Raw genomic sequence first — 26,556 nt, 5'->3', positions numbered from 1 at the left:
ATAAGTGATATATTTGGGAAATCCTAAAGATTCAACTAAAAAGTTAGCCAAAACAACTAATAATTTTAGCAAAGTAGTGGTGGTCTGCTTGTGGTTGGACCCCAATTTCAAGATCACATTTCTCCCTAGCCTCAAAACACTATTCCTGATAGTTTTCTCCCCAGTCCAAGAACACTATGCCTAGTCATAACTCATGAGAGAGCCCCAGTAAAACAAACTATGTTTCCCCATCACAAGAACAAGTTGACCTCTGAAGAAATTCCCTTGTAAAAACAGGACTATCTTGTAGATATTGTAGAATTATCACATATTGTTTCTCAAAGTTATCATATTCAATCCAGAGGTAAAGCTATAGACAGCAACTCTCAAAGCTATCTTGCTACAGATATAAGCAGACCCAAAATGAAACCTTGAGAAACCCTTTCCCTTGGTTTCCAGTAGTGAATGACTCCAGTGACCAAGGTTGTAAGTCATCACCTAATTAACATATCTGGCAGATAATCCACTATTTTTCCTATATAAGCTTTATCATCATTCCTGTTAGGTTGCAGATTCCTTAAGAACTCTTGCCTGCTGAAAATCTTAACAACAAATCTTTGTCATCTCAACTTAAAGAATGCTTGAGTCTATGAATTCATTCCAGACAACTTTATTCAGTGCTTCGGTCTTTGAGGGGTCCCTGAATCCCACCCCCAACCTCATCAGTTGCGTGATGTAAAATAAACCCATGTAAATCATTAGCATTTTTATATTTCACCAACAAAACTCTGCAATAAGTGATAGTAAGAGATGCCCCATTAAAATAACTGTAGGAAGTACAGCATTCCTCAGAGTATGCCTGTGAAAACAGGTCCAGGAACTACATGAGTATATTTTTTAAAAGTCTTTATACAAATAAAGGCAGATTTAAATAATTGAAGAAATATTCATTTTTCATGGGTAGGCAAAGACAATAAATATAATAAAATTATAATTTTACCTAACTGATCTATTTATTCAATGACTTCCCAATTAAATTTTTTTAAAAATCATTTTACTAAAGTAGAAAAAACAATAAAAAATTTCATTTGGAAGAAGAGAATGTGAAGAATTTCAAAGAAACTAATGAAAAAATGCAAAGGAAGGAGGTTTAGCAGTACCACATGTTAAACTATATTATAAGGCAGTAAATATCAAAACTATCTGGTACTGGCTAAGAAATAGAAAGGTTAGTGTATTAGGAGGGCAGAGTTTATAATCTCAAAGAGGATCATAAACATGTCTGAAAGGTTCGGAACCGCCGGATATAAGAAACTCTCAAAGTAGAAGGCAGAAGAATCAAAACATTTATTTAGGCTCCACAGTAACCAACCCATGAACCAGCAACCCCATTTTGATATATTGATCAAAAGCTTCCAGGCCCAATAAGTACGCCTTGAAAGAGTAACCAGGAGGCTACAGAGAAGCATGATTGCGTAAAGCAAAATCATGTTTCCCCCTCTATGGTAATAAGATTACCCACTGGACTGAAGTCTTTGTTCAGCTTCCTCCCGTAGGTCAGCTCTGCTACTGGCAGCTCCTGCTTCAGCTGTGGCTGTGGCTGTAACTGTAGCTGTAACTGTCGCTGTAACTGTCGCTGTAACTGTCTCTGGCTCCAACCGGAAAAGGAAAAGAGGATCTTCAAGCTGTCCTCTCCCCTCTTATAGAGTTTTTGACATCATCAAGCACCGCCTGAACGACCAGGGCCGATTGGTTCTTGACTTGGCCCCTCCCCCTAGCGTAGCCGTTAACACCTCCCCTCAGCCAGCCCCATGACTCATCACACAGGAAGTTGTCTGCTTCCTGGAATGCTCTTTGGGCTTCCTGCCCCAGAAGAGCAAGCCACAGTGTCCAGAGGCTCAATGAGGTAAGCTGAGTCATTCAAAGAAAACAAAGGCCATTCTGGCTACAGTTAGTCAGTGTAACAGAGTAGACATACAATACACAGTACTAAATGATCATAGTAACCTTGTGTTTGACAAATAAAAAGATTTAAAATTTAAAGGTAAGAATTCATTATTTGATTAAATTGTTGGGAAAGCTGGAAAGCAGTGTGGCAGAAATTGGGCATATAAAAATATCATAAACCATTTATCAAGACAGGATCAGAATGGATACATGACCAAGAAGCAAAGGGAGATATCACAAGAAAATTAGAACAGGAATATAGTACCTCTCAGACTTATGGATAGAAGAAGAATTTATGAATAAACAACAGACAGAGGGGATTGTGAGGCATAAAATGGAGGATTTTGAGTATATTAAATTTAAAAAAGTTTTGTACAAATAAAACCAATGTAACCAAGATGAGAAGGAAAGCAGAAAATTGGGGGGAAATTTTTTCATAGCCAGTCTCTCGAAAAAGGTTTCACTTCTCAAATATATAAAGAATTTTATAAAATTTATAGGATACAAGTCATTCAATTTGACCTAAATTAATTTACTTATTCAGTGCTATACCTATAGAATTACCAAAAAATTATTTTACAGAGCTGGATAAAATAGTAAAAAAATTCATCTGGAACAACAAATGGTCCAGAATATCACGGGACTTAATGAAAAGAAATGCTAGGGAAGGTGACCTAGCCATAACAGATATCAAACTGTACTATAAAGTGGCAGTCATCAAAACTACTTGGTACTGGCTAAGAAACAGAATGGTGTATCAGTGGAATAGGATAGGTACACAAGACTCAGTTGTCAATGCTTACAGCGTTCTACTCCTTGGTAAACCCAAAGAATCCACCTTCTGGGCTAAGAATTCACTATTTCACAAAAACTGCTGGGAAAATTGGAAAATGGTATGGCAGAGACTGGGCATAGACCAATATATTACACTGTATACCAAAATAAAGTCAAAATGGGTTCATGATTTAGGAATAAAAGCTGATACTATAAGGTATTTGGGAGAACAAGGAACAGCTTAACTGTCAGATTTATGGGAAAGGGAAGAATTCATGACCCAACAAAAGATAGAGAGCATTACAAAATGCAAAATGGATAATTTTGATTATAGTAAATTAAAAAGTTTTCTATAAACAAAGCCAATGCAACAAAGATTATGAGAGAAGCAGAAAATTGGGCGAAAATCTTTACAAACAGTATCTCTGATAAAGGCCCCATCTCTAAAATGTACAGGGAATTGAGCCAAATTTATAGGAATACAAGTCATTCCCCAATTGAGAAATGGTCAAAGAATATGAATAGGCAGTCTTCAGAGGAAGAAATTAAAGATATCTATAGACATATGAAAAAATGCTTTAAATCACTATTGATTTGAGAAATTCAAATCAAAACAACTCTTAGGTACTACATCTCTCCTGTCAAATTGGCTAACATGACAAAACAGGAAAATGATAAAGGCTGGAGAGGATGTGGGAAGATTGGAACATTTACATTGTTGGTGGAATTATGAATAGATCCAATCATTTTGGAGAGCAATTTGGAACTATGCCTGAAGGGCTATAAAAATGTGTATACCCTTTGATCTAGTAATAACACTTCTAGGGCTGTATCCCAAAGAGATCACATGAGTGGGAAAGGGACTTGTATGTACAAAAATATTTATAGCAGCTCTTTTTGTGGTAGCAAACAATTAGAAATCAAGGGGATGCTCATCAATTGGGGAATCACTAAGCAAGTTGTGTTATATAAATGTAATAGAATACTATTGTGCTATAAGAAACGGAAAACATACAGACTTCATAATAACCTGGAAAGACCTACATAATGTTATGCTGAGTGAGGGCAGTAGAACCAGGAGAACATTGTACACAACCACAGACATATTACTTCTGTGATGACTAACTTGGATCGACTTGGCTCCTCTCAGCAATACAAGGCTCAAAGACAGCTCCAAAGGACTCATGATAGAAAGAGCTGTCTACACCCGAGAGAGAATTACGGAGTCTGAAAGCAGATTGGGGCAAACTATTTGCTCTTTTTTTCTCTTCCTTTTTATTTTGTTTCTTCTTTCTCATGATTCATTCCATTGGTCCTAATTCTTCTTTACAACTTGACTTATGTAAATAAGTTTAATGGAAAGGTATATTTAGAACACATATTGTATTCCATGCTGTCTTGGGGAAAGGGGGGAGGAGAAGTAGGGGAAGGAAATTTGAAACTCAAACATATGTGGAACTGAGTGTTGTAAGCTAAAAATAAAAAATCTAAAAATAAAAGAATTGTAGGGCACTTGAGGAAAGTATATTTTCCAATGTGGGAGTATGTAACCCTTTGCTCCTACAGAATTTAAATATTTAAATGCCCTGAGTTATATGTTCAGTGTGTGTCAGCTTGGTATATACTTTTTTGTCTGTCCAGATCAATCTCATTTGCCTTAGATTGTAAAATATTACAGGGTAGATTACACAAACTCAACTCACTTTACACCATATGCCAGCAAATGTTTAATAAATGCTGATTGGTGGCAAAAAAAAATACAAGTCATTCCCCAATCGATAAATGACTAAAGAATAAGAACAGTTTTTCAATGAAGAAATCAAAACTATATATAATTGTATGGGAAAAAATGCTCTAAATCATTATTTATATATTTAGTTTTAGTTTCAATGTTCACTTTTATAAGATTTTGAGCTCTAAATCCTAGGGGGGATGGCATACGATCTGATATAGGTTATACATGTACAATCATACTAAGTATATTTCCACTTTACTCATATTGTGAAAGAAGAATCAGAACAAAAGGGGAAAACTATAAGAAAGAAAATAAGAGAGAAAATGGTATGCTTCAATCTGCATTCAGAGCCTATAGCTCTTTTCTATATGTGAATACCATTTTTCCATCATGAGTTTTTTTAGAATTGACTTCAATCATTGCATTGCTGAGAAGAGCTAAGTTCATCAAAGTTGATCATCACACAATGTTGCTATTACTGAGTACAATATTCTCTTGGTTTTGCTCAGTTCACTCAGCATCATTTCATGCAAGTCTTTCCAGGTTTTTCTTAAATGTGCCTTATCCTTTCTTGTGGAACAATAGTATCTCATTACATTCATATACCCCAACTTGTTCAGCCATTCCCCAATTGATGCGTATGCCCTCAATTTCCCATTCTTTCCCACCACAAAAAGAGCTGCTCTTGGGAGAAGATGGCATGGCAACCAGCCAGGACAGTGCCGGTCTCATGGCTTCCTCTCTGTGGGCAGTGGCTGGGGCTGACACCCCAAGACCTCTGGCCTTGGGCTCCCTCCCTTCCTAGTGGCAGCCACCTCCCGGGCCTCTGCACCAGCGCCCTGAAACTCACCATTTGAAAATTCGCAGACCAGCATGAATGGAGGATATCAACTGAAAATAGTCTTGGAACAGTGGGAATCAGCAATTTTGCACAGGATGCATTGGGAGATGTAGTTTACTGTAGTATTCCAGAAGTTAGAACAAATTTGAACAAACAAGATGAGTTTAGAGTTTTGGAAAGTGTGAAAGCTGCCAGTGAATTCTATTCCCTGTTAAAAGGAGAAGTAACTGAAATTAATGTAGCTCTTGCAAAAGACCCAGGATTTCTCAACAAATCTTGTTGTGAAGGTGGTTGGCTGATGCAGATGACTCTGAACAACCCTTCAGAACTTGATGAACTGATGAGTAAGGATGCATATGAGAGATACATAAAATCCTACTGAGGGCTTCCTTCTCTCTTTTCTCTCGGCCCGGACGGCAGCAGCATGGGTAAGTGCCGTGGTCTTCGTACTGCTCGAAAACTCCGAAGCCACAGGAGAGACCAAAAGTGGCATGACAAACAATACAAGAAAGCTCATTTGGGCACTGCCTTGAAGGCCAACCCGTTTGGAGGAGCATCTCATGCCAAAGGGATTGTCTTGGAAAAAGTTGGTGTGGAAGCCAAACAGCCCAACTCTGCCATCAGGAAGTGTGTGAGAGTCCAGCTGATTAAGAATGGCAAAAAAATCACTGCCTTTGCTCCCAATGATGGCTGCTTGAACTTTATTGAGGAAAATGATGAAGTTTTGGTTGCTGGATTTGGTCGAAAAGGTCATGCTGTTGGTGATATTCCTGGAGTCCGATTCAAGGTTGTGAAAGTTGCAAATGTTTCTCTTCTGGCCTTGTACAAAGGCAAGAAGGAAAGACCAAGATCATAAAAATTGTATGATGTCTTTGTCATAGTAAAAAAGTTTTCATGTAAAAAAAAAAATCCTACTGAGGATTGAACACTAGATCCCCAAACAAATTAGCCCAGTATAGCTTTGTCCTAAATTAGTGGTATATGAAAGGTTAGCAATTTTAACACTTCTGAAACAACATCATGGCATGGAAAAAAAATCTTAACTACTCAGAAATGACTGGATAAAAATGCTTTTTACTATTCGAACCTTTTGCACAACTTATTTCTAGTAATTTCAAATTGTTTTCTGTCTAGTTCTGAATTCATTGCATCATGTGTGGTAAAAAAGAATTCTAAGACCATGTACTTCAAAGCTAGAATTTTATCTGTAAAAAGCCTTAAATCAATAATGTTGTAATATGGCCATTCAACTCCACCCATCACCAGTTTTGTTCAAAATACATTTGGTTTTCTGTCCATGGGAATAATTCACTGAGATTGGTTAGCTGCCTGGTGTCAGATGCAGTGCAATACCAAGTTAATTTTTGAACAAACTGCTTGGCTGAAGCTATTTTATACAGATGAGGCTTCAACCTTGCAGCAGAATAGGTAATGAAATTTAATAAACTTTTAAAGACCCTGAAAAAAGAGCTATAATAAATGTTTTTGTACATGTGGGTCCTTTTCTCATTTTTATGATCTCTTTGGGATACAGACATAGTAGTTGTATTGCTGAATCAAAAGGTATGCAGTTTTATAAGCCCTTTGGTCATACTTTCAAATTGCTTTCCAGTATGGTTGCATCAATTTATAACTCCACCAACAATGCATTAGTGTTTCAATTTTCCCACATATTCTCCAATATTTATAATTTAACTGCTTTGTTAGCGAATCTGATAGGTGTGTTGTGGGACCTCAAAATTCTTTCAATCAATAGTGATTTAGAACATTTTTTCATATGACTATAGATAGCTTTGATTTCTCCATCTGAAAACTGCCTGTTCATATCCTTCAACCATTTATCAACTGGGGATCTAAATCATTATTGGTTAGAGAAATACAAATTAGAACAACTTTGAGACATCATATTACACCTATCAGATTGGCTAAAATGATAGATGCCCTTCAGTTGTGGAATGGCTAAGCAAGTTATGGTTTATGATTGTGCCGAAATACTGCATGGTTTGAGAAATGATAAGTTGGTTGATTTTAGAAAAATATAGAAGGACTGGCATGAAATAATGGAAAGTAAAAAAAATGAAAAAAAAGAAATAATGAAAAGTGAAATGAACAGTATGAAGAGAACATTGTACATAGTAACAGAAATTTTGTCCTAAGAACAACTTCGGGGGCAGCTAGGTGGCACAGTGAGTACAGCACCAGCCCTGGAGTCAGGAGGACCTGAGTTCAAAGCCAGGATCAGACACTTGACACGTGCACTAGCTGTGTGACCTTGGGCAAGTCACTTAACCCCAATCGCCCTGCCAAAACAAAATAAAGCAAAAAAAAAGAACAACTTTGACTAATTCATCTTAAATATCAAATCAAATACAAAGGACCAGAAAAATGCTATCCACCTCCAGAGAAGTATGTATGACATGGTTTTACATGTGGGTGTCCACACATATGTATGTACACACACACACACACACACACACACACATATATATATATATATATACATATGTATGTGTATATGTGTATATACACATACATACATATATTGCTCTATGGTAAGGGAGGGAGAAAAAGTACACAACAGAGACCAAAAGAAAACTCAGAAAAAAGCACAGAAAAGCAGGGTAGCTTTGAAAATAATGCGTAGTATTTATTGATATTTTTCAAAGGTAAGCAGTCTCATATGGAAATTCATGGTTTTATATTGAATCCTATTTTTATGTTCTGCTGTACACATGGAAATGTTCTTTTTTCACTTTTTTTCTATTTTAAGTTCAAAATGAATAAAAATGGATAAAAGGAATTACAAAGAAATGGAGAAAATAAAGTCATCAAAGAAGTATATTAATGACAAAAATGCGCTGGTCACACGATGCGAGAGAAAGACAACCAGTGGGCAGACAGTGTGTCATTGGTGTTCTCACAATATCAAGAGAAAGTGAAGGAGGCCTTGAGCAATTTGGTGATTCTGAAAAAAAGGTGTTTATGTAATGCATTCTATTTGCCATCACTATGCTAAGAGCTGGGAATACAAATATAAAAGTGAGACAGTTCCTTCATTCAGATGTGACACATAAAGGGAAAATGGTGGCTAAGGAAGGAAATTTTAGTCTAGAGAATTAGCGCAGGAATGGTGAGCCTGTACTTAGTTCAATCGATTGATACACATTTTTCAGAAATGATGGTAGTTTTGATTTGATTATTGGTCCCAGAAAGTTGTCAGCATGGAGGAGGTGGAAGAGTTGATAGGGGAAGGAGAATACAGATATGGTTCAGGTGAAATGCTGAGAAAGTCCAATGGAAAACTATATAGGATCCGAAGCTTTATCTTGCCTGTGGTTGCCTGGGTAGTAAGCCTTCACATACCAATAAAAGCTGAGTGGATTAACTCCCCCATAGACTACAGTCTCCCAGAGTCTTGGTTTCTGGAAGTCCAGTCTGGAAAGTGTTTTTCTAGGTGGAGAGAAGCGTTGAGGCAAGGATGCAATATAGCAAGATAACCTAGGCGGTGGATAGCTGAGTGGAATGACAATCATGGTGAATTTTAAGTTAGATATGAACAAGAGTAACACAGGATGGACATCTATGAATAGTTTATCAACTGCATGTTTGGAGGGAGTATCCCCAGGGATGAGATCACATATCCATTCTATTTGTGCATTTGAACTTTTAAGTATTTTATCAGTAGTACTCCCATTCGCTCAATCTCTTTAGGTTTAAAACTATTATATTCTTTGACTTCCCTCTCCCTTACTTCTCATATCCTATCCACTTGACAAGTCCTATCAATTCTATTCTTACAATCCCTCTTCCCTTCTCTTTTCACTCTGCTGCTACCTCATTAACCATCTTCCTAGGCTGATACCACAGTCTTCTTAATATTTGTCTCCACTCTCTCCCCCTTTATTTGATCATTCACACTGATGCCAGATTAACCTTCCTTGTACACAGAGCTTGCCATACCACTGTTCTGCTCAAGATTTTTCACCCTGTCTTTATGTCCCACTGAATAACTTTCAAACTGCAAGCCCAGCAGGTCCCACTACAGTAGGTTAACACCTTGCCTTCATATTTTGACTTCATATTACTCTCCTCTGAATATTTAGTGATTGAGAAAAGCAGGATCACCCAAGCATGCCCTACTTTCCTCACCTCCCATACATTTCCATATTGTTATTTTAGCCTAGAATAATCATTCTCCTTATCTACATAGCTGTTGAATAGACATTCAACAGGTTTGAAGTCCAACTTATGAACTACCTCATTCAGGAATCTCTCTGTGATCTCTCTTCCTTCATCTTTCCCACCCCCCAGGTAATAAGGACCTTTCCTCCTCAGACCTTACAAGGAACTCTGCTTACCTATTTTCTATGAATTTATCATTTATGATTTTTGTATTATTGTTATGTATATGCCATATCCCTCTCCCATAAATCGAGGAGGGCTGAGAAATAGGCATGTGAAACTATTTGTATTTCCATCAGCATCTATACCACCTTCAGCTCAGTAAATATGTGCTATGTTGTTGAATAAATGTTGATTGACAAAATTTAGATGTTTCAACTGGTTGCTGTAACATTGTGTATATGTTACACAAAATGTTGATTTTCTCGTACCAACTACCAACACATTACTTAACTTTCATCTTTCCCCCCAACAGTTTAAGACTTTCTGTCACAGCCAAACTTACTCCATGCAATTTACTGTCCTTGATGAACGCCAGAATAAATGCCTTTCCTAAGTATCCTTCATTGAAACCATACTTCTCCAGCTCCTGTAGAATATTCCTTAAGACTTCCCATCTTAGGGAGGTGTTCACCTAGATTCCTGAATCTGATAAATCCAGGAGCCCTCTGAGAGAGAGAGAGAGAGAGAGAGAGAGAGAGAGAGAGAGAGAGAGTAACCTAAGTATATGAGAGACACAAGCTTAGTATTTCAAATATTCCTGCTGCTCTTACAACCCACACTCTCTCCCCAATCCGTGACTGTTTTTACTCAGCCCTGTGGGGTGCATAACTACTGTAAAGGGTATTTTTAAAAAAAAAAATTTAAAGGGTAGGTGGGTAGGAGGAGTATGCAGCTGCATGCTACTAAACAATGCCAAGTCCATGAATTTTACTCCCTTTAGGACTAGTAGGGGGCCTTGTAGGAGGAACGAAGAATCTGCTTCCTGGAGTAGGCAAGTAACACTTAAAGGCCCTAGTTTAAAACTCTCCTCTCCCACATATTTCTCTAAGTTGAGATTCTTTGGTTTAAGGAATTTCTCTTTTGATGTCAAAATATGTTAGTGTTGGAGGAAAGGGGAGGAAAAGTGTTTGATGGATTAGGTCTATTGACCTATAGACCCATTACCTATACCTTAGAGTCTACTTTTGATGCAGTTTGACACCTCTCTGGTCTCTTCTCCATGATGTAGAATTTTGAATGAGAAAGAGCCATGAGGGAAAGACAGTTTCAGAGTGGAACACTTAAACAAAAGTAAATGTAATGGGATTACATAATTATGTAGAGTAAGAAGTCAGCAAGAGAAAAAAAGGAAGAGAATGAAAGGAGAAAGAAAACCTTTAGATCTGTCCCTAGACTGCCTACTACTGAAAGGAAGTAAGTAACTTCTGATTTGAGTATATCACTCACCAACTCAATCGACTCCTGTCATTCTGGATTCCTTACTCTCCCTAGCTTCCCATATCCACTTTATTGGTGAATCCTATTGATTTTGCCTATATAACCCCTCTTTAATATGTCCCCTTCTCTCTTTTGACACTGCCACCATTCTGTTTATTGCAGTAGTCTTCTGGTTGGGCTCCTTGCCTCAACTCTCACCCCACTTCAGTTTATTCTCCACTCAGTTGTCAAGTTGTTCTTCATAAAGCACAGATCTGACCACATCAGCTCCCTATTCAGTAAACTCTAGGGACTCCCTATGACTTCCAGGATCAAATATAACCCAAAATCCTATGCAACCTGGCCCCTTCCTCACTTTCCAGTCTCCTTACACCTTATTCACCCTCACATACACTGTGATCCAGAGGCACTGACCTCTTTGAAGACACTCCATCATGAAAATCAACTTATCATATCAATAGTTAACATTCATATAGCACTTTAAGGTTTCCAGAGTGCTTTACATAGAATTAATCTTTATAAAACAAAAATCTGTTGGATGGGTCTTTCATTATCTGCATTTTACAGATGAGGAAATTGTGGCTGAGTGAAAATTAGCACAAGGGGGCCTACTCTTAAAATATATCTTTGACTGCAAAAATAATGATTCATGTGGGAAGGGAGGAAACATGAAGGGGAATTGGTTAAGGGGGAGAAATGGGAAGGAATATGGAACTGAGAAGACAAAAAGATAATCAACCATCTCAGTATCATCTGTATTCTATGTATTATATTAGGTAAAAGGATTAAATCCTTACACCAGCCATACAGGAGCATATATTCTTGATGTCACATTTCTCTAACTTCCATGTTGATTCTTCTTCTTACTGTGTGGGACAGCGACCCTTCCCCAAATTAAATTCAGAGGTTTCTCAAGGTAGAAAGTAGAAAGGAATTTTAGTGCTTTCTCATGAGAAAGGATGCCACCCAAGTGGGGGCATTTTAATTATGTTTTACATTTATTCGGTCTGAATAAATGGGCACTTCCCCTGAACAGAGTACAGGAGAGTACAAAGGACTTGGATGGACGCCAGTCCTTTCATTGACTTTCCCTTTGAATCTCCCGCCAGGCTCTTCGTTGGCCAGATACAACCCCCTGACTGCCTACATCATGCCCTCCTCAAATGGCTTTTTTAATCATGTGCACAAGCCTCTAACCTTTCACCCTACCGACCTGAGGCCTGGTTTCTGCTAGATCAGAGCTCTGACTGGAAGTAGTTCCAATCACACACCTGACTTACATTCTGCTAAAGCTGGGGTAAGGGAGGGGTAGAAGGACACCTTCTACTCTGTGGAAACAAAACCCTTCCCCCCATCTCTAACATTACCCACTCCAGCCCACCTTCCCAAATACTCCCTCCCAAGCTTTTTATGTATGAAGAAATGTCAAATAATGAACCTCCTGGGAACAAAGCTCCTTTTAACAAAGTTGGTCACAGAATTGAGGGATTTGGGGAAAGATTCTGTGCTCCTCATTACACGAAGTCTGCTTAGGAAAAGAAAGCATTGATGATGTCTCCTAGATAAGAATAGCGGCCTAGATAAAGAGGAAACTGCATCCTTCAACAGCATGCATCTATGACTGCAGAGAGGATAATCTCAAGGAAGGTGTGAGACTTTTATCCTCTTTTCCTGACTTAATACAGCCCAGTAGGGCCAGAAAGCCACAGTCTGCTGCAGAGTATGCTAAATTCAAGAAGGCCAATATTTTTTGTGGTGTATTAAAAACCCAAAATGCATGATTGGTAGTTTGCTATGACCCTTTTCATTATGTACATAAAAATGGGTTTGCTACTTAGGAATTTTGTGCCTGGGAGTTCCAATCTACTTTTTGGAATATACACAAATTGATTTTTCTTGCTAGTAAATGTCTGGTGAACTCTTCTCAGAATGTTTTTAAATGAATAAAATAAAACAAAAACATTACAAAGGAAATCAATTATACATCAGAGCACTTTTGTTTTAAAGCTAGTAGATGCCAGGTTAAGAACCTCTGATTTAAACATAGACAAAATAATCAGCAAGGCCCATTCCCCTAATATTTAGATCCTTGTGGATTTGGATTTTATTTCCTACCTAAAAACCTTTGAGAATTTCAGCTAGCATTCGTATGTAGAATCTCAAGGGAAATCTGTTAGCACATCTATCAAAGGACCTTTATCCTCTTACTAGGGAAAACCACCTGAGGCCACTTACCTTGAACTCACCAAGCTGGAATAGAGAAGGCCCTGTGGGAATATTACTGCCATTGTCAATTGCTTACAATTGCCTAGGAAGGATAAAAATCTCTGACACACCTATGGTTAGAGGGCATGATTTGGATGAGGATCCAGCAAAGAAGACTGAGGAGCTGATAGGAGGAGAAACAGGAGAAAATTGGTGTCCCAAAAACCTAGAGAGAAGTGAGTGTCAAGAAGAAGAGAGTGACCAACTATGTCAAAGACTTTGGAGAGGTCAAGGAGCATGAGGACTGAGAAAAGGCCATTGGATGTAGCAATTAAGAGATTACTGGCATTTTTGGAGAGAGCAGTGTCATTGAAATGATGAAGTCAGAAATCAGATTATAAGAGGTTAAAAAAAAGAGTGAGAGAAGAGAAAATGGAGACATCTATTATAGAAATTTTTTCAAGTTTAACAACAAAGGGATACTACTATAGTTAGCAGAGATGGAAATATCACATGAGAGGTTTTTGAGGCTGGGGAGTGTATTAGCAAGGCAATAATCAGAATATAGATGATAATTATCAAAATGCCTATGTGGTTCTGTATCACAAAATATAAGAGACTCTCTATATAGAAGGTAGAAGATGTAAAACATTTATTCAGACACCAGAGAACAAGATCCAAGACCAATAAGCCCAATTCATCACAGCAGCAAAGAATTTAATATACAGTATCACAGCACAGAACCATTCCATCTCAAAGCCATCCATGCCACTGCTGAGGCCTTGCCACCAACAATTACTCACACTACAGCCACCATATCTGCTCTCTCCCTCGGTCCTCTGCATTTCCTGTGACACATTTTCCTTTTCCTGTCAGGAAGCTCCTCCTGCCACATGTGACTTAGGTTTCCTCCGACATAAGCAGGTCACATGGCCTATTAATGGGTGGGAAATATCTTCAAATCTAAATTGTCATTACAGGGAGACATGGATATATTTATTTTCAGTAGAGAAGGAGCTAGTATACAGAGAGACTTTGAAATAGTGACAGTGGTGATGACAGAGATAATGGTCTGTTGGAGGAAACAGGATGAAGAAGGTTCATTTGTGTTGAGCTGGAATGATTCAACAAATTGTAGCATATGAGTGTAACAGGATATTATTACTCTGTAAGAAATGACAAGCATGAAACTAGTCCAACTGTTCTGAAGACTATTTGGAACTATGCCCACAGGGCTATAAAATCATGCATACCCTTTGACTCAGCAATACCTCTGCTAGGTCTATATCCCAAAGAGATCAAAGAAGAGGGAAAATGAATTATTTGTACAAAATATTTATAGCAGTTCTTTTTGTGGTTGCAAGGAATTGGAAACTGAATTAGGAAATGGCTAAGTTGTGGTACATTGTGATGAAATGCTATTGTTCTATAAGAAAAGACGGGTACAATAGTTTCAGGGGGGGAAATGGGAAGACATATGAACTGAAACAAAGTGAATTAAACAAAACCAAGAGAACATTGTTCACAGTAACAGCAATATTGTAATGATGATCAACTGTTAAAGACTTAACTACTCTGATCAATGACAATGATCCAAGACAAGTCCAAAGGACCCATGATGTAATATACTATCCACCTCCAAAGTGAGAAGTGATAGACTGAGTATAAATTGAAGTATATATACTTTTTAGACTTTTTATTGTTTGTGTGTATGCAACATGGATAATATGGAAATGTGTTTTGTATGACTTCATATATATAATCAATGTCAGATTGCTTTCCTTCTCAAGGGGAGGGTGTAACCAGAATGGCCTTTGTTTTCTTTGAATGACTCAGCTTACCTCATTGAGCTTCCCTGGACGCTGGGGCTTGCTCTTCCGGGGCAGGACCAGAACTTCCTGTGTGATGAGTCATGGGGCTGGCTGAGGGGAGGTGTTAATGTCTATGCTAGGGGGAGGGGCCAACTCAAGAACCAATCAGCCCTGGTCATTCGGGCGGAGTTTGATGATGTCAAAAACTCTATAAGAGGGGAGAGGACAGCTTGAAGATCTTCTTTCCTTTTCCGGTTGGAGCCAGAGACAGTTACAGCAACAGTTACAGCGACAGTTACAGCGACAGTTACAGCGACAGTTACAGTTACAGACACAGCTGAAGCAGGAGCTGCCAGTAGCGGAGCTGACCTACGGGAGGAAGCTGAACAAAGACTTCAGGCCAGTGGGTAATCTTATTACCATCGAGGGGGAAGCATGATCTTGCTTTACGCAATCATGCTTCTCTGTAGCCTCCTGGTTACTCTTGCAAGGCGTACTTATTGGGCCTGGAAGCTTTTGATCAACATATCAAAATGGGGCTGCTGGTTCATGGGTTGGTTACTGTGGAGCCTAAATAAATGTTTTGATTCTTCTGCCTTCTACTTTGAGAGTTTCTTATATCCGGCGATTCCGAACGTTTCAGACATGTTAGTGATCCTCTTTGAGATTATAAACTCTGCCCTCCTAATACATTTGGCGACCAGGATGGGACCGCTAGGTATAAGATCTCTATTTAGAAGCAGAACAATTCCAGAGGAAGAGATGAATATCCCAGGATGGGAGGATCCATTTTAGTCCTCCCTAGCAAAAGAATTGGCTAAAAAAGCTGGACCCTGTGAAAACTGGGAACCAAGGCTACAGAGAGGAGATCCTAGGGATTTGGAAAAGTGTTTACGAGAAGTTGGGATTCAGTCAGGGGCATCACTATCTAGGCAAAGCTGGATAGTGTTATCAGCCTACCGGCTAGTATACGAAAGATTGAGATTAAGTGAAAGACATGGGGGCACTCCTACCCCACAGGAAGAAGAGGAATCTCAGATAGCAGGAGACCAAACTGACTCAAATGAGAACTTTTCTATTAATGTGGCTAAGAGCAACAGGAGACCAAAAAAGCCCAGAGTGCATTTCAACCCAGCCCAGAAAGAGCCTGACTGCCTGCTTCGTCCTAGCCATGGTGGCAGAGGAAGTGAGTGGGGAGAGAATGAGACAATGTTAGGGGTTGAGGCACAAAACACTACTGGGGTTCAGGATGTGCCTCACACAGAGAATAGGAGATGGTTAAATGATCAGACAAGGGCTCGACCCATACAAAGGAGGAAGACAGAAACCCGAGGTGAAGATTCAGTTACAAGGGAAATTCAGGAAGATTTCTCACCGCAAGAGGTCACAGATATTTTGAGTAGATTCAGCCAAAGAATAGGAGAACCATTGATATCTTGGATGGTAAGACTCAGTGATCAAGGGGCCAGTGGAATATCAGTAGATGGGACAGACTGCATGAGATTCATAGGTATCAGCCATGATCCTCTAGTTCAACAAGCTTTTAGGGAACATCATCAGCAAGGAGATGGTGATAGCAGGACTACTCTGTTGGCATTAGCCGCTGTGGGATGCAATAAGAGATATGCTACTGATTCTATGTGGCCCACTGAGCACAGACCCTGGTATTCACTTAGAGATTGTATCATGAGACTAAAGGAGGAGGTAATGAAGACTGCCATTATGATAGGAACTGCAGACAAATATTACAATGATTCAATGGAACTGCCTCATAGGAATTTAATAATTAGGACAGCTCCCCCTGCTTATAAACAACTAATTTTGAATTTATTACTTGGAGAAGTAGGGAGCCGTCTTACAACAGTGATAAATAAGATTTTACAGTTACATGACTTAGGTGACTGGGGAAGGGATAGATCTCCTCGAGAGAGAAGGGTGAATAACCAGAAAACTTGGCGCCAAAGGAGAGTAACAAGGAAAGAAATGTTTACTGCTTTATTGAGAGCAGGGGTAGGTTTTGAAATGATAGATGGAATTCCAACCAATGAATTATATAGAATGTACAGAGATAAAGGCCTTGATAACAGGAGAGATAGGGAAATCAGAACTGCTCCTGCAAATGCTACAGATGTTGAACCTTCATACCCAAGTGAATCACATGAAAGGGAATACTAGGGAACAGGCCAGGCCCCAGCCCAAATTAAGGAAATACACAGGCTGGATTGTAGACCTCACATTAACTTGACCATATATTGGAAAAATGGGTCAAGTACGGTAACTGAGGCATTAATAGATACTGGGGCCGAGGCCACCCTTATTTATGGAAATCCAGACAAGTTCAGCCATGGAACTCCTATTACCATTACAGGACTAGGAGGGACTGAAATATCAGCCAGACAAGTTAAATTGATGATGAAAATTGGACAGTTGCCCAAGAAAGAATATAGTGTGGTTATTGTGCCTATTCCTGAATACATCATTGGAATAGACATTTTGAAGGGTATGACCTTAAATTTACCTGAAGGGAAATACCAATTTGCTGTGAGGAAAATAGGCATTAATGCAGTCTTAGTGGGGAAAATCAAGATGGATCCAATCACTTTGCCCGAACCTTCTGAAGTAATTACTTTGAGGCAATATCGTGTGCCAGGTGGGCAAGATGAAATTGCCAACACTATAAGAGAATGTGTTGAGGCAGGAGTGTTAGTCCCTACAACTACTCAATGGAACAACCCTGTCTGGCCAGTCCGAAAGTCAGATGGAACATGGAGGATGACAGTAGATTATAGACAGCTGAACAAAGTGACTCCTCCCTTGTATGCTGCTGTCCCAGACACGGTTACTTTAATAGAGAGAATACAAAAACATGAAGGGACTTGGTATGCAGTTATTGATTTGGCCAATGCCTTCTTTACAATCCCAATAGACCCCAAGCAATGGAATCAGTTTGCTTTTACTTGGCAAGGCCGACAGTATACATTTACACGCCTGCCGCAAGGATATATTCATAGCCCAACTATTTGCCACAGGATTGTAGCTGAACATTTGGATGAATTAAAGTTACCTGGTGTACAGCTTACACATTACATAGATGACATCATGATACAGGGAAAGAATATAAAGGAGGTGGAGGAGAGTTTAGCATTATTAATTGACCATATGAAAAGCAAAGGATGGGAAATCAACCCCGCAAAGGTTCAAGGGCCAGCTCAAATTGTAAAATTCTTGGGGATACAGTGGAATAGAGGACTGCGAGAAATTCTCCCACAAGCTCGACAAAAAATCCAGGATTTTCCCACCCCTACCAATAAGAAAGAGGCCCAAAAGTTCATAGGGCTGTTTGGTTATTGGAGACACCACATCCCACATTTGGGACAGATTTTAAAACCCTTGTATAAAATCACCAGAAAGAAATATGAATTTGACTGGGGACTTGAACAAAGTAGAGCTTTTGAGGAAGCAAAGGCTGCTATTCAATTAGCTCTAGACTTATGGCCTATGCAAAATGGGCCAGTGGAGTTACAAGTGACTGTACAAGATGACTATGCAAATTGGAGTCTGTGGCAAAACCAACAAAGCCGAAGTGTACCTTTAGGCTTTTGGTCAAGGAAACTGCCCTCATCTGGAGTGCAATATACACCTTTTGAGAAGCAGCTGTTAGCTGCATATTGGGCTTTAGTAGAAACTGAGCAACTAACTCTGGGTCATGAAGTGGTATTAAGGCCTGGAATTCCAATTATGACTTGGGTAATGAGTACCCCAGCTTCTCACAGAATTGGACATGCACAAGAGGCAAGCATAATCAAATGGAAGTGGTATATTCAGAATAGGTCCAGAGCAGGCAAAAATGGAGTTTCTGCTCTACATGAATCTGTGGCGAACATTGATACTGAGAGCAATGAAAAGCCCCTTGAATCTAAGCAACAGATGGTACCATCCTTAGTGAAATGGAATAATGGATATGACGGACTAAATGAAGAACAGAAGAAACATGCTTGGTTTACTGATGGGACAGCAAAATATTTAGGACAGAAGAGACATTGGAAAGCAGTAGCCTATAACCCCTGTACGAGGAGAACTCTGGAAAGTTCTGGGATAGGTGGAAGTAGCCAATATGCTGAACTGATGGCAGTGCATCAGGCCATCAGAGCAGAGAAAGGAGGACAGTGTCATATATTTACTGACTCGTGGGCGGTAGCTAATGGATTAGCTACGTGGATGCCTATATGGAGGAATCAGAATTGGGAGATTCATGGCAAACAAGTTTGGGGTAAAGAGTTATGGGAAAATATATGGGACATGTCTTTGGTTACAGATCTGTCAGTTTTTCATGTTGATGCTCATGCAACCCTGACCACACCAGAACGTGAGTACAATGCACATGCGGATCGACTAGCAAAGATTGCTACTGAATGTATTGTCCCTACTCCGACTCCAACTGATGACCCAGCCTTAGCAAGATGGGTCCACCAGACTGCTGGCCATTTAGGGGTCCAGGCCACCCATCGATGGGCACAGGATCGAGGTATCAGTATTTCTCATGCGTTGTTAAAACAAATAACAGAGGAGTGTTGTATATGCCAATTAGAAAAAGAACGAACTCTTCCTAGGATAGTTACTGGAGAAATAGCAAGGGGAAAAGTTCCAGCCCAAATTTGGCAGATAGATTATATTGGCCCACTACCCCAGGATAAAGGATGTAAATATGTATGTACGTGTGTTGACACCTATTCCGGTGTACTAGTGGCTTGTCCTTATAAAGACGCAACTCAGAAAAACACCTGTAAAACTCTAGATATTGTAAGTTTATATTATGGAACCCCAATGCAGATTCAAAGTGACAATGGGTCACATTTCAAGGGCAAAGAAGTGAAAAGATATTGTGTGTTGAATAATATAGAATGGATATATCATATTCCATATTACCCACAAGCATCTGGGCTAATTGAAAGAATGAATGGATTGTTGAAAGAACAGCTGAGAAAATTAAGCTCAAATAATTCATATCGACATTGGAAGGATAATTTGTCTATTGCCTTACGTAATTTGAATAATAGGCCCTTAGGGGGGAGTACACCTCTAGCCAGAATGATGACCCCAAATCTGCAGATCAGAGAACAGCAAACATGTGAGATCCAAAACATTGAATTTTGGACTGTGAGGGAAGATGTCCCACTACCAAGTCCAGGAACACCTGGTTCAGCAGGATATGATTTACATTGTATAGAGAATTTTAGGTTAAATAGGAAAGAGATAAGAAAAACCCCTACTGGAGTATGTATGAGAATCCCCAAGAATCATCTTGGACGGATATTACCTAAACCAGGATTAGCGGCTCAAGGAATACATGTATTGGCTGGAGTGATAGATTCTAATTATCAAAAAGAAATTGTTGTGACACTCCAGAATATGGGTAAAAAACCTGTACAATTTTGTAGAAATGATAGAATGGTTCAAGTCATTATTATCCCCTGTGAAAAAATACCCTTTGTGAAAACTGACCCTCCTCCCAAAATAACTACTAGAGGGGCAAAAGGGTCTTGCTCCATTGATAGAATAAAGTCAGGAGCTAAGGTATGGGTAAAACGGAAGCCAGATGATATTCCAAAGGCTGCAGAAGTTATAGCCCATGGGAAGGACAACACTGTAACAGTTGTCTATTCAGGGGAAAATAATTACCAAATCGTACCCCTGAACCATATATTTTACCGTGAATAGGTTATAATAATAGATTCACAGACTCCACAGGTATGGCTGATACTGGTAAATGCCATAAGCCACTCAGAGGAAAGGTAACTTTGTGTGATTAACGGATGAAAACTTTTGAAAAGAAACATTTCCCACCTGAGTTTGGCTCTGATGTTGGATCTTTGCATAACTGAAATCTCAACCAAACTTGAGATGATTTTATTTGAAGAATTATAGTCCATACTTGTCTATTCTTTTTGTCCTTTGTTTTGGCTAACCTTGTTGCTAGTTTTGTTTCCTTCAGGCTTAAGCACCCTGCACTTTCCGGTGACTGCCTAAGCATGTAGCATTCTTGGAATTCCTGCCAGCTCGTTAAAGAAATGACCTCTGGAATGGGACTTTTTGGGGGCAGGGCCATCTCTACATCCAATTTCAGCATGAAGAAGCTATGGAAAATGAGACCTTCACCCCTCACCCCAAGATTTTGAGCCCCAATCGTTCAAGGGGGGTGGAAATGATGATAGTGTTCTGTTTACTTATTTTGTGTTATCCTTGCTGTGTTGTTTTATTGTTATGATATTATTGATCCTATGTAATGGATACAAGGATTTAGGGGTGGACATTTGAATTATTAATAATTATTTTGGGGATGATTGATTGAAGAGATTATCTTGCTGGGACCTAGGGGTGGATCGCATTTGAATCGTTAACCAATGTTTGGGAATGTCACTGAATGATATGTTTTGCTTTATAATGAATGATATGTTTTAGTTTCCTTTGTAATTGGATCACAATGTATGTTCTAGGATACATGGCTGATTAGATTATGTATCCTATAACAAGGGGTGGAGTGTAACCAGAATGGCCTTTGTTTTCTTTGAATGACTCAGCTTACCTCATTGAGCTTCCCTGGACGCTGGGGCTTGCTCTTCCGGGGCAGGACCAGAACTTCCTGTGTGATGAGTCATGGGGCTGGCTGAGGGGAGGTGTTAATGTCTATGCTAGGGGGAGGGGCCAACTCAAGAACCAATCAGCCCTGGTCATTCGGGCGGAGCTTGATGATGTCAAAAACTCTATAAGAGGGGAGAGGACAGCTTGAAGATCTTCTTTCCTTTTCCGGTTGGAGCCAGAGACAGTTACAGCAACAGTTACAGCGACAGTTACAGCGACAGTTACAGCGACAGTTACAGTTACAGACACAGCTGAAGCAGGAGCTGCCAGTAGCGGAGCTGACCTACGGGAGGAAGCTGAACAAAGACTTCAGGCCAGTGGGTAATCTTATTACCATCGAGGGGGAAGCATGATCTTGCTTTACGCAATCATGCTTCTCTGTAGCCTCCTGGTTACTCTTGCAAGGCGTACTTATTGGGCCTGGAAGCTTTTGATCAACATATCAAAATGGGGCTGCTGGTTCATGGGTTGGTTACTGTGGAGCCTAAATAAATGTTTTGATTCTTCTGCCTTCTACTTTGAGAGTTTCTTATATCCGGCGATTCCGAACGTTTCAGACATGTTTATGATCCTCTTTGAGATTATAAACTCTGCCCTCCTAATACAGAGGGGCAGCGGCATGAAGGAGAAAGAGAATTTAGAATTCAAAAATTTTAAAAAGAATGTTAGTTTTTACATGCAATTGTGAAATATTTAATGAAATAAATAAAAATAATATTGAAAGAAAAAAGAAATAAAGAGATAAAATCATCCGCCAAGGAAGAAGGGAGCAACTTGAGGACTTGAGGGTTTTGTTAAATCACATTTATCACTCAGATATTTTATACTAATTATTTGTGGTGTTGATATTTCTGTGTACTATTAAGTAAAACTTGCATTTTTAAAGACAAATTTAGCATGTTAGTTTCTTTTTTTTGGAGGGGCAAAGACAAGGCAATTGGGGTTAAGTGATTTGCCCAAGGTCACATAGTTAGTAAGTGTCAAGTGTATGAGGCCAGATTTGAACTCAGGTCCTCCTGACTCCAGGGCCAGTGCTTTATTCACTGTGCCACCTAGCTGCCCCAGCATGTTAGTTTCAAAAAAAAAAAATGTCAAACATGCTAAAAATGGGGAATCATGGTAAGAAATATGAACTCATGCAAAATAAAGTAAGCAAAATCAGGAAATATATAAATGGATAGGTCAATATATAAATAGATATAGATATCTATCGATATGTGTGTAAACACACACAATGACTATAACAGTATAAATAAAATGAACAAGAGCAAAACAATCTAAACTGAATATTGTTGAATTATAATGATCAAACTTGGTTCTAATGAAAAACCGTAAGAAGACACCTAAGGTTTGAAGCACTTATTACAAATGTCAAACTTTCTAGTTATGTTGACTGATTTTGCAAATTTCAACTCCCCCCCATATGTGTGTATGTGTGTGTGTGTGTGTGCGTGTGTGTGTGTGTGTGTGTGTGTGTGTGTGTGTGTGTTAAATTCTTTGTTCTAAAGGATAGCTCTCTTGGTGGGTAGAAGCCATACCAAGGAAAATGCAAGTGATGAAAAAGCAAAAGATCCAATAAAATCTCTTTTAAAAAAAAGAAAGAAAGGTGGGAAGGGTTAGCCCCCTCAGGCAACCTTTGCAAGTAAAGTGCTACATTGGAGCTGCTATATTCTATGTGTCTGCTGAGTCCCTCCCTCCTGTCATAGAGAGATTCAATAGTCAGAGCTAAGGTGATGAAACTATAGTTATTACCATACAGATTTGAAAATTGTTGCCATTTATATTTAAATAACTTGCATAAACACATATATTATTTGTCAGAATATATATTTGTACTGCTTTTGCACTTTTTTGCCCCAGGGCGTTATGGGGAGCAAAGTTTATTACAACAGTAAAGGTTCCCAGTATTCTCAGTATGCAGACTGAGAATCTGACATTTCAGAAAAAAATATGGTTCAATTTTCAGTTCAGTTAGATACATTTCCCAGTATAGTCAATCTATTATAACTACTAATGCTTTTAAATAATCTTTCAATCACAAAATAGACTGTGTAGTTTTTATTAGAGCAGTGTATTTTTTTCAGTTTTGTAGATTTATCAATAGTATGTCCAAGTGTTTTTTCACTTGAAAAATAATACGTATGCGTATACATAAAATATGTATAGAAACACACACATATAACTATATATTCTGCTTTTTGAAAAAAAATTGAATTGAGGTTTAGACAAATGGGATTTCATATTGACATTCCATAGCTTTGTCCCAAATTTCTGATATATATCAATCTTTTTTTCAGGAATTACAATTTATTATGTTATAAAAACAGAGAAACTTTGTCAAATTTCTTGGAAAAAGTGTGCTGCACAATTCACAATTTTTTTGTCTTATTGCATGATCAAATACTATTAACACAATCACTTTAAATACTCTATTATTTGAAAACAAATCATGTTCATTATGCATGAAAGTTATCAGTACTATAGTTGCTTCCTGTCGTGGAAATAAATGAAGGCTCATCCAATTAATAATTGAAATATTTCGTTCTACCTTTAAGTAACAACAGTGTAAAAATAAGTAGATATGTTAAAGTTGTATCTTGTGCTGATCTCTCTGACCACCACTCCCTCCTACCAGTAGAGTAAATTTTATGGGTAGCCAGTAAAAGGAGCATTAGCAAGAGGTGAGATTACAAGGAGAAACCTGGAAGTTATATAAAAATAGTCCCAAAGATCAAAGGAGCATAAATTTAAAATTGTATCACCTATTAAACAAAATTAATATTCTAAAAATGTGCCAGATTAAGAGAATCCATCTAGACTTTGCTTGTCAAAGTTCTAGTCCTATGATATGTAAATCCTAGGCAAAACACTGACCTCCACAGCTCCAGACCAGCAGAACATCAAAAATGTTCGGCTAACTTTGAGATGATTTGGGTATGCTAATGAACTAACTCTAAAGTAGCATGGACAGGAATTGGTCTTTTTCCTCCCCTCCCTCCAAATAACAAACAAACAAACAAACAGCAACTATAAAAATGAGAACTAAAACTTTGTTCTCCTGTGCACTTTTCCCTCTTTTAAGGGTCCGTGTTGTTTATTCAAGTGCTCCCATCTCCAAACCATGGTTCCGTAAGTGACTCATCCCTTTTTCAGCCCCTTTCTTCATGTTGCCTTCCTCCTTACACCATGCCTTCCCCGTGCCCCCATCCTCAGGTCTTTGCTTCTGTATTCCCATGTTTCATGGCTTGTTTCTCTATTTCCTTTGCAGTTCACCCTCATACTCATGGTTATTAAGTGTGATTACTGCCCTGTTTTCTGCTGTCTATCATGGTCTTTCTGGAGAAGGATCCAAAGAACAAAGTGTGCCAGCAAATTCAATAGATTTATTTTTATTAAAGAGGAATTTTTTTTAATAGAATCAATAACCTTCATTTTATGAAAAGGATACTGTGAAACACCACCAAATAATTATAGGCACTTCCACTAAATCTACAAAGGTTTTTAAATGGTTGCGTATGGAGTCCCACATTCTATATGGGTGAAGTATTGCAGGGGCAGCTAGGTTATACAGCAGGTAGAGTGCTGGGCCTGGAATCAGGAAGACTCATCTTCAGGAGTTCAAATCTGGCCTCAGACACTTAAAAACTATGTGACTCTGGGCTGTCCGCCTCAGTTTCCTCATCAGTAAAATGAGCTGGAGAAGGAAATGGCAAACCATTTCAGTGTCTTTGCCAAGAAAACCCCAATTAGGGTCATGAAGTGTCAGATACAACCAAAACAACTGAACAACAAGGCCTTCCCAAATTAAGTATAGGTTGGTAGAATCAGAGAGTTGTATTGTTTTACAACTACTTGTGAGATTCAGGTTGTTAAGTAAAACAGAAGACTGACTTTATCCATAAGCTCAACAAGCATTCTCCCATATATTATGATATAAGGGGACAAATCATAACCAAAAATATATACCCCAATGGCTTGCCACAATAGCCAAAATTTTTGAATTAGTGTCATTCTTTGCGGCTTAAGACATGTATAACTTGAAATAAAGGTAACAAATTATTCAATATTTGAAAAGTGGGCTTCTGAAAGAGTGGTACACAGGACAAATGCATTTTGATAGGGTGTAGAACTATAGAATATTAGAGGTGGAAGGGAACTAATATAGTATCTAGTCCAACACAATTCAGACAATATATACTTATGACATGCCTGCTATGTGCCAAGCATTGTGTAATTACAGAATCACAATGCTGTGGAATTTGAGAGTTGGAAGGGACCTTAGTAGTAATCTAGTTCAATCCATACTTCAAAGGAATCCTGACTATGAACTATCTAGCAAAGTCTGATGAACAGAAAGAACATACATCCTTGCTTTTGTGGAAGGCACATTGACAGCTCAGGGAATAACTTGGCCTGGGTATTTTCTGTTTGAATTTCCTAAAACACATATATTGAAGACATGTTGGGGGTGATACTACAGCTTCCATAGTTGCTAATGAGATTTGTCTTGCTCCTGCCAGAATCTGGTTATAACTGCCCATTTTAATTTAGCCTTTTTTTCTGAAAGCAGGACAAAGGAAGTCTTGTCTTTCCAATAGCTCTATGGAAATATCTAGCTATGGGTTCAAAGGAGAAAGTAGATGCTTTTTTTGTTGTTTTGCTTTATTTTAAAGTACAACAGCCCAGTGACCTTGGTGTTATAACTGAGGTGTAAGATTTTTAATAAAATGATTAAATAGCATGCATATGTTATAGTTAATAAACAGTTAACTGGCCATAACATATTATTAAAAAATAAAGCACTACCCAGAATAGGCTAACAGCTTTCTTACACTCCAGATGTTCTTCTGTATAGAATACTGCCAAATTAATGAACTGAGTGGAGAGCACTGATTAAAACTTGTTGCTTAGTCTTTATATGTTCAGCTGGCTTAAGATGTTATGGTTGAATTTTTAATATTCTAATCACAACTTTGTACTGTTCTTTTACAAGCTTGAAGATA

At 38.6% G+C, this 26,556-nt stretch overlaps 1 protein-coding gene across 1 annotated transcript; it reads left to right on the top strand.

Moving 5' to 3' along the window:
- The first annotated feature begins 5,673 nt into the window (after positions 1-5,673).
- On the top strand, positions 5,674-6,185 carry LOC118847953 (40S ribosomal protein S23-like). The gene has a single exon (XM_036756658.1). The coding sequence runs from the start codon at positions 5,701-5,703 to the stop codon at positions 6,130-6,132; it is 432 nt and encodes a 143-aa protein (XP_036612553.1). The 5' UTR covers positions 5,674-5,700; the 3' UTR covers positions 6,133-6,185.
- Positions 6,186-26,556: the final 20,371 nt, after the last annotated feature.

The sequence above is a fragment of the Trichosurus vulpecula genome, chromosome 4 (assembly GCF_011100635.1).
Source record: "Trichosurus vulpecula isolate mTriVul1 chromosome 4, mTriVul1.pri, whole genome shotgun sequence".
Lineage (NCBI taxonomy): Eukaryota > Metazoa > Chordata > Mammalia > Diprotodontia > Phalangeridae > Trichosurus > Trichosurus vulpecula.
Note: the sequence above shows the minus strand (reverse complement) of the source record. Positions and strands in the feature narration are given on the sequence as shown.